This window comes from Etheostoma spectabile, chromosome 12, assembly GCF_008692095.1.
Source record: "Etheostoma spectabile isolate EspeVRDwgs_2016 chromosome 12, UIUC_Espe_1.0, whole genome shotgun sequence".
NCBI classification, from domain to species: domain Eukaryota; kingdom Metazoa; phylum Chordata; class Actinopteri; order Perciformes; family Percidae; genus Etheostoma; species Etheostoma spectabile.
In genome coordinates, this window is record NC_045744.1 from 27396712 (window position 1) to 27411252 (window position 14541).

General features: G+C 41.2%; 2 protein-coding genes across 2 annotated transcripts in view; one reads left to right on the forward strand and one right to left on the reverse strand.

Moving 5' to 3' along the window:
• grk7a (G protein-coupled receptor kinase 7a) overlaps positions 1 to 3714 on the forward strand; it is a 7741-nt gene extending 4027 nt beyond the window's left edge. Inside the window, exons 3-4 of the mRNA XM_032532529.1 lie at positions 1082 to 1362; positions 1907 to 3714. Coding sequence (XP_032388420.1) covers positions 1082 to 1362; positions 1907 to 2246 — 621 coding nt within the window. The 3' untranslated portion in view covers positions 2247 to 3714. The remainder of the gene's footprint in view (positions 1 to 1081; positions 1363 to 1906) is intronic.
• A 3465-nt stretch (positions 3715 to 7179) lies between these two features.
• Positions 7180 to 13475, reverse strand: atp1b3a (ATPase Na+/K+ transporting subunit beta 3a). Its single transcript, XM_032532532.1, has 7 exons — positions 13154 to 13475; positions 11709 to 11837; positions 11274 to 11372; positions 10755 to 10948; positions 10459 to 10509; positions 8863 to 8949; positions 7180 to 8765 (listed from the first exon to the last, which is right to left on the reverse strand). The coding sequence occupies exons 1-7, from the start codon at positions 13263 to 13265 to the stop codon at positions 8598 to 8600; spliced, it is 840 nt and encodes a 279-aa protein (XP_032388423.1). The 5' UTR covers positions 13266 to 13475; the 3' UTR covers positions 7180 to 8597.
• Positions 13476 to 14541: the final 1066 nt, after the last annotated feature.

The following is a 14541-nucleotide window of genomic DNA, read 5'->3' on the forward strand; positions in this document are numbered from 1 at the left end:
CTGATCTTCACAACTAAAATCTGATTCATTGTGGTGATAACTGTAACCTGTATGGTCATGGAAGAGTTTTGCCCCTTTGACTGACCACAGTGTACAGGTTCTTTATTTGTTTACAGATCCACACATTTCAGGTGAACAGAACATAGTTACAAATTGCTGGAATTTAATAGATCTGTATGCAAGAGACATTGGTGTAAGTTTTAAGTGGCATCAAGGTTGTGCATGCAAACCTGCTTACGTTTGCTCAATGGAGATGCATTATCTTCTGCTAATCAATCAGTCAGAAGTCTTGTCACACTTGTTAAAGTAAAGGAAAGATCTTGAAGAACCGCGTGATCAAAATCTGGAACGCAAAGAGAATAAAAAGTGCTTAATGCTTAATGATGCAGTGTCCGATGCTTACGGTACAACACTTAACCTATGGACCTCTTAAAAAAAGATTTTTGTAACATGGATTCTCCAGGACTTAGGCCTACTTGCAGTATCGATAAGAGATATCTCTGCTCCCTGTTTGTTTTTGGGCTGTGTGCAATAATTGTACATTAGTGGCACGACTGAGTGTTATGTTGAATGTTACAGGAGGCTGATTCAGGAGGCTTCCAGAAATGGCCAGTCTTTATGTAAGAGGCTGGACAACTCTGTCAGTGTGTAGACACACTCACGCTTCTTGACAGGTAGTAGGCCTGGCATTAGGATTAGGGATGCAGGTGATTTCATTCGAGGGAGAAAGGGAGGGAGTGAAAGTTTCACAGAGGGAGAGACAAAAAAGAGAAGACTAGAGTAAAGCTCTAAGTAACTCAGACAGCTGTCTTATGTAACACTTGTCAATGGGGACGTACGAAGGTTATGTCTCTCAGTTTTAAAGCTGTTCTTTACCAGTCTGTCCTTCCACAAGACCTTTCTTTCTGTGTCCTTTCAGAAATGGACTGTTTACATTGAATGCCACCGTACTATCATCATTGCTTTCATCTACAGAACTCAAATCTCAAAGAGTAGAGAGCTGTCATATAAAAAAAACTAAGTGTACGTTAAGTGTAACATGTATTTAAAGGCTTTATCCTTCTCTCTCTCTGTCCTCCAGGCTGGTACTGGAGCGTACATGGCCCCTGAGCTCCTGTCCAAAACTCCTTACAGGACATCAGTGGACTGGTGGGCCCTGGGCTGCAGTATCTACGAGATGGTGGCAGGCTACACACCTTTCAAAGGTCCTGAAAGCAAGAAGGAGAAGGTGGAGAAGGAGGAGGTACAGCGCCGCATTCTCAACGAGGAACCAAAGTGGGAGCACAAGTGCTTTGATGCTGTCACCAAGGACATCATCGAGCAGTTCCTCAAGAAGAAAATGGAAGAGCGCCTGGGCTTTAAGTAAGAGCTTCTTCTACCCTTTTAAGCCATAAACAAGCCATGGGCTGCTTAGTCAATCAGATTTTTCCCAACATTGTCACTTACTTTGTTAATTTTTGCAAAAGGATATTCTTCAAAAATACATATACAGTATTTTTTTTTTAATTCAATAGGTATATAGTGGGATTCCTGTGCAATGGATGTTAGGAAACTGAGATCGGAATAACTGCTAAGAATGAACTGCTTCCCAGGCAGCTCGCCTGGTTGAGCGTGTACCCCATGTACCAAGGCACAGTCCTTGCTGCAGTGGCCTGGGTTTGATCCCAACCCGTGGCCTTTTCAGTATGTCGTCCACTCTCTCTCTCCTCAGCTGTCACCTCTCCTTTCAGTTAAAGGCAAAAACAGCCCAAACATTTTCTTAAAAAGAAAAGAAAAAAGAATGAACTGGTTGAATAAAGGCAACAAAAACCTTAACTGTAACCGAAATGTTCCATGAATCCGCAGCTTCTGTTACAATATATCTGACATTGTAGTTTTGAACTTGTATTTTTTACCTTCTCCATAGAAACAACCTGGAGGATCCCAGGAAGCACGAGTGGTTCAAGACCATCAACTTCCCTCGTCTAGAGGCCGGGCTAGTGGATCCCCCGTGGGTGCCCAAGCCCAACGTCGTCTACGCCAAGGACACCGATGAGATCGCCGAGTTCTCCGAGATCAAGGGCATCGTGTTTGACGCCAATGACGATAAATTCTTCAAGGAGTTTAGCACAGGCGCTGTACCCATTCAGTGGCAGCACGAGATGATTGACACTGGACTGTTTGACGAGCTCAACGATCCCAACAGGAAAGAGGGTGGAGGAGGAGGCGGTGACGACAAAAAGTCCGGCACGTGTATATTGCTGTGAAAAGCCACACGTTTGATACCCTGTACCAGTAATAGCACTCAATCACTTGTTTGTTTTCTAAGTCAGATGCGCACCAACATTGATGTAAAAGATGGATCACGAAAGAGGCGAGTGCGAGCGTCTTTGTTGACAAAGATGTTAACTCTTTTAAGGAGGCTCAAGGTTTAGAAACGCACAGCTTTCGAGGTAAGGTTCGGTAAAAATATGGAGGATGTGATGAGGTATTTTGAGCACCATCTCTCTGGTTAGCAGCTTCTCTTGTTCTTAGGTTGACTGCTAGGAGTCATTTTTACAACCTTTTAATTAAGGATAGATAGTTAGATTAGTAAATTAAAGGCCTTTGGGCCATAAATACTATATCACTTTATGAAGAAACTGTCTAAGATCAAGTCTGAGAAAATACAGTTTCTCACAGTTTTTGCTGTAGAATTTCAATGCCATTGCATTCAATTCATTAGGCTTCAAACGAATTGGCCCAAACACACGTGAAGAAATATCTTTTAGTACCTTCTAGTGGATTGTTTGAAAGTTACAACATTTTATAGCACTCCCCCACCTTGTCACACCCTTTATTGATGCCATCACACAGCCACACTGTTTCTACAGTGAAAAGTGATTTGTTTTCAGCACATGTGGAAGGGGATAGTTTTAGTTTTTAAAATTGAAATGTTGTGATCCCAATTCTCATACTTAAGTCTGATCACGGCATTTACGTCCGGGTTGGTTTTCCTTCCGCCCAGCAGCTTAGTTTTATTAAAAGTATACATATAAATATATATAAAAAAAGAAGCAGTTGTATGTAATGTATATAAAGAAATATATCTATGCACAGAGAGAAAATCAAAGATGTAAGTCATCTTGAATTTAGAATTTATTTTAAAGAAAATTATACTGAACACCTCGTCACTGAGTCCTGTTGTTGGTGCTATGACGCTCAACTTATAGTGAGAAATGGAGGCGGGTTTAGCCCTGGGATGCATTGGAGAAATATGTACAGTATATGTTGTGATCATTTTATGTGGACCCCAGGACGAGTAGCTGCTACATAGTTGGCAGCAAATGGGGATCCGAATAAAGGAATGAGTGCAGAAACAGCAGGTAACCGCTGCATGTAAAGGAGGAAGATTTAGTAGGAGTTTGACAATAAATTCCTGTACCAGGAATGTGCAGGTTGCCCTGTCCGCGGCCCTGAAACACTGTGATGCTGCAGGGCTCTTTTAAAAAGACTCCACTATTGTGGTCATTAAGCTGAGTATATAGACTTGGGTTAGCTCCGAAGAAAATCCTTGTTATTCTTGTTTACTTCTCTCAGGGTAATTAACTGCTTACGTTTTTAAATTTCCATATATATATTTCCATATGTATATATATATATATATATATATATATATATATATATATTATATAATATAATATATAATATATAAAGTTTGGGGTCACTTACAAATTTCCATTCGACTCCATTATAGACAGAATACCAGTTGATCTGAGTGGGTAGCTGATCTTTATTGAAATATCAACATTGCCTATATCATCATAACCACTCATCCAATGTTTCAAAGGTCCATTCTGTTTACTAATCAGATATCATTTTAAAAAACTAAATGAGAAAACATTGAAGAACCCTTTTGCAATTATGTGAGCACATAATGTAATCTGAAAACTGCTCCCTGGTTAAAAATAACAAAGCAACTGATCTCAGCTGGGATTCTGTCTATAATGGAGTGCAATGGAAATTTCTAAGTGACCCCAAACCTTTGACCAGTAGTGTGTGTGTATATATATATCTATATATATATCTATATATACAGATAGATATATATGTATGTACTTGTAAATATAACGTGAAAGGAATTGCAACTCTAGAAATGTCAGATGTAAAGCAGGAATTTCTTTGAATCAGACATTTGAATAAATTAAAATGTGTCTTTTAAAATGTGTGTCTTTTCTGTGATTATGAATATTTCTGTTTGTCTTAATATGTTTGCTGTAGCCTTGAAGGCTTAGCAACACTTTAAAAGTCATCAAGCGTGAGAAAATGTCCCAAACTGTGCCATGTTACGGATGTTCTGTGTGCTAAATATAACCACAGAGTGCTGCTGAGGGCTCTGGAGTAAAACCTAAAAATATGTTAATCCCTTTCTGGATGCTGAACACAGCCAGGCTGTGCTCTACGCCACTCCAAATTGGCAAGTTCAGCTCTTAGCTGGTAAGGCGATAACCAGTGTTATTTTTGTGCCTTCTTTGCTTAAATCAGCTTCAAATCCCCTCAGGTACTGGAGCATCTCAATGCTACTGCTAGGGGACATGTCTGAGCAGAAATCAAAGTTACAGTGCTGAGCTGAAAAATGGTATTCCACCACATTTTGACATTTGATCTTTTTTTTGAGAAAGAATGCTGTATATGTGAAATTAAAATACAGTTGAAAAAATCAGCTGATTGCCGTGAGTGCTGAAAAGTGAGCCGACTTATAGCCTATTTATAAAATATTTGAAAAACTATATACAACATAACTTATCGTTTTTTTTAGCTTAGACTTTCAGTTCTAGTGTTACTACCTGTTTACAGCATTCTAGCTCAAGGACAGTAAGAGTTTAGGAGACAATAAGGTAGCTGCAGCTAAACCCTGAGATTATCTCCCGTGTAGCAGACCATAGACTGTGGACTATAGGTAGAGACTGCTGCTGCTGCTTCAGGGCGCTGTGGGGGCCGGATGGATGGGGGTGCTGTGAAATTAGAGCAGACAAGCGTGATTCCACTTCTTTTAATACTGACCTGATATGTTCCGACTTCTACAGTCAATGCAGTCTCTGTAGGTATAGTTACAGGTATAGCCATTCACGCAATGATGAGGCCACTGTACCGGGATCACGGGGGCACCGATCCATCTTGGTGCCCCTATGTTTGAATTGCCTTCTTCAGTGCCTGGATTGCACGAAGCAAGGTGCCAATACCCTAATATAGTTAAATTTATACTTTTATTTATACTCACATCTTGTAGGGGTGACTGCAAATATTCAACTATTTAGTTTGAAGAATCCTGATTCATCTGCCAATCTCACAGTCAAATCGGAATCGTAGCAGTGTCGGACAATGTGGTTTTAAAAGATTTCACATGCTGTAGACTTGCTTGGTTTCTCCCAATCAATGAAGAAATATATATACTGTATATTCTACATTTATATTTAACATTCTGGGCCCTGTAGAAAGGCATTCTCTATGGGCCCCTTCCCCTTTCATTCTAGCATCTTTTTGGGCCCTACTCACATGAGGGCCCCTACACATATATATATACACATGTATATATATATACACAGTGTACTTACACCCTTTTTTGGTGCAAATATCAGCCATAGACGTAGCCTATTGGTAATACTGTTAATAACAATTAGAAGTAAGTGGTACTTGTGAGAAAAAATCAGAAGTGCTTTACTCAGTACTGGTGAGTACTGGCCCCTTTCGGGCACCGCCTACGGTAGACAAAACGTTATAAAGTGCCCTTCCAGTAAAGAAAATGAGATGCAGAACCCTATTGTGTGCCCAGTGCCTCCAACATGGCATACATGCTAGAAAACTAAGGCTTTTGGCCCACCGCATGCAGCAGGTGCCCTTTTTTAATTTTTTTTTGCTGCTGCCCCTCAGACAAAAAATGAGAAGCATAACTAGACATGCAGGCGAGTATACTGGCGTGCATCTGACACAAGTCTGAACCAAAAGCTCACTCAGCATCGACCCACTTAGCTCCTTTCCCAGTGGCTGATCTGTGCAAACCAGTGGCACGTTTAATCATGTGGATTTGTAGACATTGATTGTGTAGTCAGAAAAACCACAAGAGGCAGAAAAGGGAAATGGGAAATGCCTCACTAACCTCTTCAGTCTGCCGATGCCCAGTCCCTCTGCCATGCAGCACCATGGTGGAGCCACATTCTCAGAAACAGCTTGCTCTGCATGTCCTGTTTCGCACTCCCTCCTGTGGCTGCACTTTTGTGCTACAGTGATGATGAGGATGTGATTGAGCGCTCACTGATTGAAGGAATATTACCAACACATACTCCATCTGCTTGGTCTCTCTCTGTTAAAAGTTAAAAAACCACATGGACAATTTGGAATTAGAATCTTGTGTATTATGTCATTCCATTTTACATCCATATGTATTTATTTAAAAGGTATTTTGATGTCCAACAGAAACCAGCGGTGGACACTAACAAGGGTGACTCAAATACTGTTCCTAACAAGACTTTGAGCTACTTGTACTTCACTTGAGTATTTTTGCAATTTTATATTTCCACTCCACTACATTTCTATGAACATGTACTTTTTACTTCACTACATTTATCTGACCGCTATGGTTACAAGTTCCTTTGACAATGAAGATACTACATTCCCATACAAAAACATTTACGTATGTGCATTTTTGAAAGGTCACATCAGTGATTCTCAACCTGTTTGGCTTGTTAATTTCTTACAAAAGGCAGTGTATAGTTAGGGTCCCATGTCATATTTCAGATGTCTATGAGTTGTTAGCAGTTTGACCAAAGAGTAATTTCATCTCTTAACTTCTCACATGACTTCAAGTAATTAAGTGTTTGAAAAAGGTCAAAGTACACAATACTTCACAAGAAAGCAAACTGAATGCACATTTGTTTTCTGTTTTTTTCATGTTCCCACCCCCTTAATCATCTCATTGACTAGCTACAAAAGAAAAATGCTACTTACACTGATTCATCAGTATTATTAATCATTATCTGTCAAAGAGCAAATCTTTCTAGGACTTTCCACACTTGAAGACTATATTGCTGATAATACTTGTAATACTGTTTTTATTCTTAAGTAGGACTTTGTAAGCAAGACTTTTACCTCTGGTAACGTCACTGATTATTTCTGTCAAAAGCTACAAATTAAAAATTGGTTTAAAAAAAAGAGAAATGGTTATTTTTCTTCAAAATCACTTTTATTCCACAATTTATTTCATCAGGTCTTAAGGCACCCTGAAGAGATGTTACAAGTTGGTCTTTCAAATGCGGGTTCCTTTCAAGACTGTGTAAACATAGCTTTGAATAAGATAATTTCCTGTAAATCTTTGCTTAAATTATTTCTTTACAGTGCACAGACATTGTGTTTTGTGACAAAAATACAGTGTGGATTAAGTAAATATGGTAGATAGTGTGTATATATATATACATTGAAGAGTAATAGACTGGCAGACAATCAGATCAACAGGCTGAAGAAGAGAGAAAACTAACAAACAATCTTCGAGACCCAGATAGATATACAGATCACGTAGAGATATAAACAGTTCATAGTTACAGTGAACCTTTTTGTTTCTGCAGGGCCTCTCCCCCTTGAAAGCATTTTTTTTTTTTTAAACTGTACCTTTTTGTATGTGTGTGTGTGTGTCACCTCAGCCAACATCACTACCAGCCCAGCACCCGGTGAGGTGGAGCGGGACAACTTATCTCGTCCTAGAGGGCTCACCCATATGTTGGCTATTGCAGTGGAGAGGTGAGTAAACAGGAAGACGGACAGACAGACAGACGGACATGCAGACAAACAGACAGACAGCACAAGACTGGGTTGTGGCTACGCAGACCACAACACAAAGATCTATCTATAATTCCCTAAATATGGTAAGGATCACAATGTATTTATATGTAGATAGGGACTTTGTAATTGGCATTTCATATACAGGGATACAGTGGCTATACTTGATTATCAAGGTACGTTCCTATGAAGTCTTTGTAATGTGATAATGAGAAATACTCTGGAGATGTGTTTGGAAATGTTCTACCTTTTCAATTACACTATACAGCAAGATAAAAATCCTCTCAACATCAGCGATAATACAGTCGTTCATACAGTTTGCAGAGATGAGAATAAACACTCTTCCTGACAACAGAAAGATCTAAAAAAACACGTAAAAGTAGTATCCGCAATTACACAACAGCTCCAAATGGCTTGGTTGCAATAGCTATAAGTTATCTAATCACATCAACACTAAAAAAAACACATGTAATGATAAACTGAATAAAGAGGGATCAGTGCAACAGGAGAATGAAAGGATGGATGGATGGATGGATGGATGGATGGATGGGGTCCAGAGCAGAGCCTGTGTCTTTGACAAGATCAGGAAGGAAAGAAGGGTCAGAAAGTGTCAGCAAAGCAACATTCAATATCTGGATTTATCTGGCTCTCCTATCTCAAACGGTTAGGCCCCATCCCAAAAAAATACCGCCTTTGCGACGTATTGTGACACCTCCTTCCTCGTTAATTTCATTTTCAAAACATAAATCCTCAGCGAACGTGGGCAGCCTCTGCATCGGGTTGCCTGTTCTCGCAGGCCGTCTTCTCCTTCACTCGACCACCTTGATCCTGAAGGTGACGCGTCCCAGGAACTTATCCCTTTCGTCGTTGTTGCGCAGGTCTGTGCCCTCCACCCTACACTCCACCGGCAGCTCCTTGTTGTAGTCCTCCTTGGTGAGCAGCAGCTTCACAGCCACCAGAGGCTGGACGTAAGACTCCTGCATCGGTAAAGAGACAGCCGTCGGTCAATAAGACCGACATCAACACCCAGGGAGAGCGTGTTAGAATCCACCCGACCACGGTTTAAATACTTACATGGGCTTTCTTGCCGTAGTAGGGGAAATACATCTTATCGATGCGCCCCTCTCTAGGGAAATACTGCATTTGAATCTGTGTGTCTCTCTGCACAGAAGAACATGTGTTAGTCAGTGGGAACTTGGGACATGTAATGAAATGCATTCTCATTTTAAATTAGTAGCAAATGAGACATTTTTCCAAGATCACGAGACAGGACTTGAAAAAAAGGAAAAGCAATGGCCCTGTGTTTGTTAGTGAAGAGATTAAAAACATAACGTGTTTTTGCGCAGTAGACTGCAAATGGACATTCGTGGCTGAAAATAGCAACTACTAGATTACAATGACTTGGAAATGGCACTAGGATGGGGTTAGAAGCACCTGCATAATGACTTGTTACATAATAAAAAATATGTGTTAACACCCCTGCTGGCCTCCCCGTCTCTGGAATTCATTAGACCCCAATTTAGAAACATTGATTCATTCCCCCATTTCAAATTTCAACTCAAACTGTTTATTCCACTTGATGTCAATTGCTCTGCCTCCTTTTTATGTTTAATAAAGGTCCCATGGCATGCAAATTCCACTTTATGAGGTTTTTTTCTAACATTAATATGCGTTCCCCCAGCCTGTCTATGGTCCCCCAGTGGCTAGAAATGGTGATAGGTGTGAACCGAGCCCTGGGTATCCTGCTCTGCCTTTGAGAAAATGAAAGCTCAGATGGGCCAATCTGGAATCTTGCCCTTTATGAGGTCATAAGGGGAAAGGTTACCTCCCCTTTCTCTACTTTGCCTGCCCATGAGAGAGAGACATCATGGCTTTTAAACGAGCAAAGTGGCAGTTGGTCAAGGTAACCCCCCCAGCCTCCACCTCAGATACAGTATTAGGGACCACTAAGGTCTATATAAAAGAGACTTCAGATACAGTACTAGGGACCACTAAGGTCTATATAAAAGAGACTTCAGATACAGTATTAGGGGACCACTAAGGTCTATATAAAAGAGACTTCAGATACAGTATTAGGGGACCACTAAGGTCTATATAAAAGAGACTTCAGATACAGTATTAGGGGACCACTAAGGTCTATATAAAAGAGACTTCAGATACAGTATTAGGGGACCACTAAGGTCTATATAAAAGAGACTTCAGATACAGTATTAGGGGACCACTAAGGTCTATATAAAAGAGACTTCAGATATGGTATTAGGGGACCACTAAGGTCTATATTAAAGCATCCAAAGAGCCCCATGTCATGGGACCTTTAATGTTGTATTTTTAATTTTTTTTCTTCCTCCTAATGTCTTATGTATCCCGGTACGGTGTCCTTGAGTGCTGAGAAAGGTGCCTTTAAATAAAAATGATTTATTATCATTATTATTATAATTTACATATATTATCTTACCCTAAAGCCGTCAGTGACAGCATGCAGAAAGAAATCGGACACAAAACAAAGAAAAAGAAGGAAAAAAAAATGAAAGATCAACAGAAAAAAAATATTGACACTGTTATGGTCATCAGGGCTTTTTTTTTTCTTTTTTAAATGAAAGAAATAAAATAATAAATACACATACAAGCAAGTAGAACACGAAGAGTATAATGTGGGGAAAAAGTGTTTACTTTTACTGTGCAGTTGATGTAGGGATCCCCGCGAGGCTTCAGGCCAATGATCTATGAGGTGAGGGAAACAGGAGAGGTTGAGACTGTGTGGAAAGGCTGCTGCATGTGTGGGGGGGAAAAAAATTAGAAATGGATCGTTTATTTTGGGCGTTGTCAGCAAGCGAGTAAACGAAAGAGGTGACGCTGTCTGGAAAAAAAAGGAATAAAAGGTTGAAAGACAGAAGTGAAAAGACAAAAGTGTCCATGTACATTTGTTAAGTGATTTTTAAGGCGTATTTACGTATTTAAGGCGTTACCCTGTTCATTTTCAGCAGTATGCAGGGCTTCCCCTCAGAATATCCAAAGTTGGTGTCAGAGAGTCCCGAGCAGAGACTCAGGAAGCCCCTCTTGAAGCGGCAAGCTTTCTTCGTCATGTCCTCGGTGTCATCCTGCATGAAGTACTCCCCTCGGGGGCAGTCCTCGTTCTTCTCCTGCTCTGTATCATTATATCCTGGGAGAGAAATCACAATCAGAAAAGGTTTTAGTACCACAATATGTACACTTATGTGGAATTTGCCTTGGTGAAAGGCATACAAACAAACATAATAAAACATTAATAGAAACTCAACCATTTTTACAGAAAAGCTAATAAAGACAAAGTAGCTGTTGCATAAGGAAAAGAGAAAGGTGGACAGAAATTCATCCAGGTAAATAGAACGAATGATTGGGAAAAAGATCCGGGAGAAGGAGCACAGAATTTGTTCTAATACAGCCAGCTTTCAATGTGTTTAAACATTCATTTCTCTGGGTTTTTTTTTAGGGAGAAGTGCCCTTACTTCGCAGGAAGGTCTCCAGGTGCTGGACATACTCTGCATACTTTAGCGGGTCGGATTTGTTGAAGGACATATCCAGTGCATTTGGACGAATCACCAACCCTGCAACAAAAGACATCGAGGAAAGTAAACATGGAGTAAAGTAGCAAAGGATCACAAACAGGGGAAACTAATGCGCCGAAGCCATCATTGGGGTTTGTCTCGAATTACAGCTGGACAGAAAGCATTTCCTAAACAAACAAGCTCCAGTGCTGACATCTCACAGGAAGAGACTTCAAAATGGATCAATACAAAACCGAGCTGTAATGTAGAACATTATTATGACAGCATCTCATTGGTGCGAGTATAAATAATGAATGCCCTGAAGAGAAATGCTGCCAGTTTCAGTAGATAGAAATCCCTGTCCCCCATACGTGCTGTTTGCTAAGAGACACAAACCTGGATAGGGAACGCGGTCTCGGTACTTTGGCACATAGTCGTCCAGAGTGAGCAGCATCACCCACATGGTCAGGGCGAACATGCCGGCCAAGAAACAGTAGAAAACCAGGTAGAACAACAGGATGAGGGCTGGAGGAAGTCAGAGGAACAGAATTAGAATAGCAAAGATTGAAAGATTACCAAAACACACTCAGTCTGTCTGGTCTCTCTCTGTCAAGTTGTAAAACACATGAACAATTTGGAATTCTAATTCTTGTGTATTATGTAATTCCATTTTACATTTCCTGTATTCATTTAAGGTTACTTTACAAGTCAAGATTTTACATTCACATACAAAAACATATATGTGCATTATTGAAGATTAAATCGGTGATTCCCAACCTTTTTAGCTTGTGGTTTCTTACAAAAAAACATTGCTTAGTTAGGGCCCCATGTCATATTTCAGACGTCTGTGAGTTGTAAGCGGTGCAAAAAATGCATAAATCGGAGGCCATGTTTCACTAGAGAGCCCCTGAGTTTCAAATCCCGCCACATTTAGGGTTAACACTGCAGTGCTGAAAACATCTAAAGCTTCGTTTAATGCACAGTGCACAATGCAGAGGGGGGGGGAAAGGAGCCACAGTCGTGGGAACATCTGACTCAAAATGGTTCACCAGCATCCAGTTTGCACAGCACGAATGCCCTCTAAGTTGATTGGGGGGAAAAAAAGGAAAAAGGGACGGACCCCTCAGCTTCCTGTTGTACATCTCCCCCTTTCTGTCATTCCTCTCCAACCGTATCCCACAATGCACCTGTCTAGTGTGTGAAAGCGAGAGAAAGAGGAGAGAGGGAATCCCATTTGACCTTGACAGGCATGCTAATGTGGGCGGCCATGCAACTGCACTGGAGCATCCCACCGCACAGCAGCACAGGGGCCCAGGCTGGCTGCTCTGTTACCACCCCACTCTGGAAATAACTGGGGGTCATTACATAAATTCTATGGCCTGATCAGCTATGGATACACAGCCTATAATGTTGTAGCACGCTCCTCACATATGATTAGGTAACGATGGGGATTTTTAATTGCACTGTCAATACAATCTCCTGAAAATCTTATTTATGCAGCTGATAAATATAAATATAAAAAAAAAGAAATCTCTGCTGCTAGGATGGATCACCACCTTGCCTGGTTGGTTATTTCTGCCTATGCAGCAGAGAGACGTGGTGCACACCTTTGATAGCATCATTCGTCTTGGTACAGGCTTCTCCGTTACACCTTCATGTAGGCCTACGGTGGCTCCTCGGCTAAACCAATGTCTACATGGCCTTTTGAATTCATCCATGCACAGAAATATAGACTAGGCTATATATTCGATCATCTTTTAATGAATGAAAATGGTCAGAAGGAGACACCAGATTGGGAATGTCAAAGCCCATGTTCTGGTTTCACTAACGGGGATCCTTACCCCAGCTGCTGGCCGTGCGACCCATCACCTCCCCGGTCCTCGGGTTGTAGAAGGAGTCCTTCCAGCTGGATGTGACCTCCTTGTTTGCCGGTTTATCCTCGGTGCTCGCCATGGTGAGAAGTTGCTTTTTTTAAGTGAGGGGGTGGGGGGGTGGTCCAAAATGCGCGGTTTCTTCTTCCCTAACAAAATGCAGAAAGGATCAGGGCGATGGAATGAGGCGAAGAAGCCGGCGAGGCGGCGGCGAGAGGAGTGGGCGGTGGAGAGAGAGAGAGAGAGAGCGAGAGAGAGAGGGAGAGCCGAAGGAGAGAGATGCTCTGCTGGAACAAAAAAAAACGAGCAGGGGAAGGTGAGGAAAGAGAAGAAGAAGGAAAAAAAAATCTGTGACGTCCACACAAGCCCCGCCGTGGCAGCTGATGCACTGCGACCAGATGGGTGTACATTGGCCAATGGCGGAGAGACGCACCGTTACGCGCACAAATTATAAATAGATATCACACACTACTATTTCGTATCCTCAATTATATTATAATGGCTACACGCGTTTGGAAACGTGCGGACTGGGATCTCAATTTGGCCGTAAACAGAGTGTCTGCAGGCTGTGGGAGCCTTCCGCAAACGCAGGAAAAACGTGTGAAACCAAAGGATTTTAGTGCGTCTGTGGAAAATATAATACTACCCAATTTATGGTATCACAATAATATTATGCCATCCTGGTGTGTCCCAGCTCGTCCGCGTACCAGTCGTTGAGTCAACAAACCAATCCTAAAAGGTTAGAGTGTATTTCAACAGCAATGGACACACACACACACACACACACACACCTATTTGAAGCCCATGAGGATGCTATGACTGGTTGAGCATCTATATTATTTGCCAATCCTTGTTGCTATGGAAATTTACCACTACTGAATCTGGAATGTGTGTGTGTGTGAAAAAAGAGAGTGAGAGAGTGAGAGAGAAAGAGAGAGAGAGAAGGCCCACATAGAGTGTGCATGATTGTAAACAGAAGTGTCACAGTTAACAGAATATTTTTTGTCCTAGGGACTAATGCAAAAAGGCCATCTTATTCCAGTAGTCTATATTTATCATAAATAAGCTTTACCTGCAAATCAAATATATTTCATTTGATGCAAGTCTCTGTTTTGTCAGTGTGTACATATGTATGTGGTGCCAATGACTGGCATTAACCAAACAGAGTGAGGAGTTTGGTGCTTAAGCAGCAGGGGGAGAGGTTAAGACAATGACAAAAAAAAGAAAAAGATAAAAGCTTAACTTCCAACCCCCTGACACTCCAGCACACAATCCCAATGTGTCACAGAGACTGAGGAAGGAGAAGAGTTATGTAAGGCCCCTTGATGCAGGGTTCAGCTCGGATGGGGGGGGGGGGG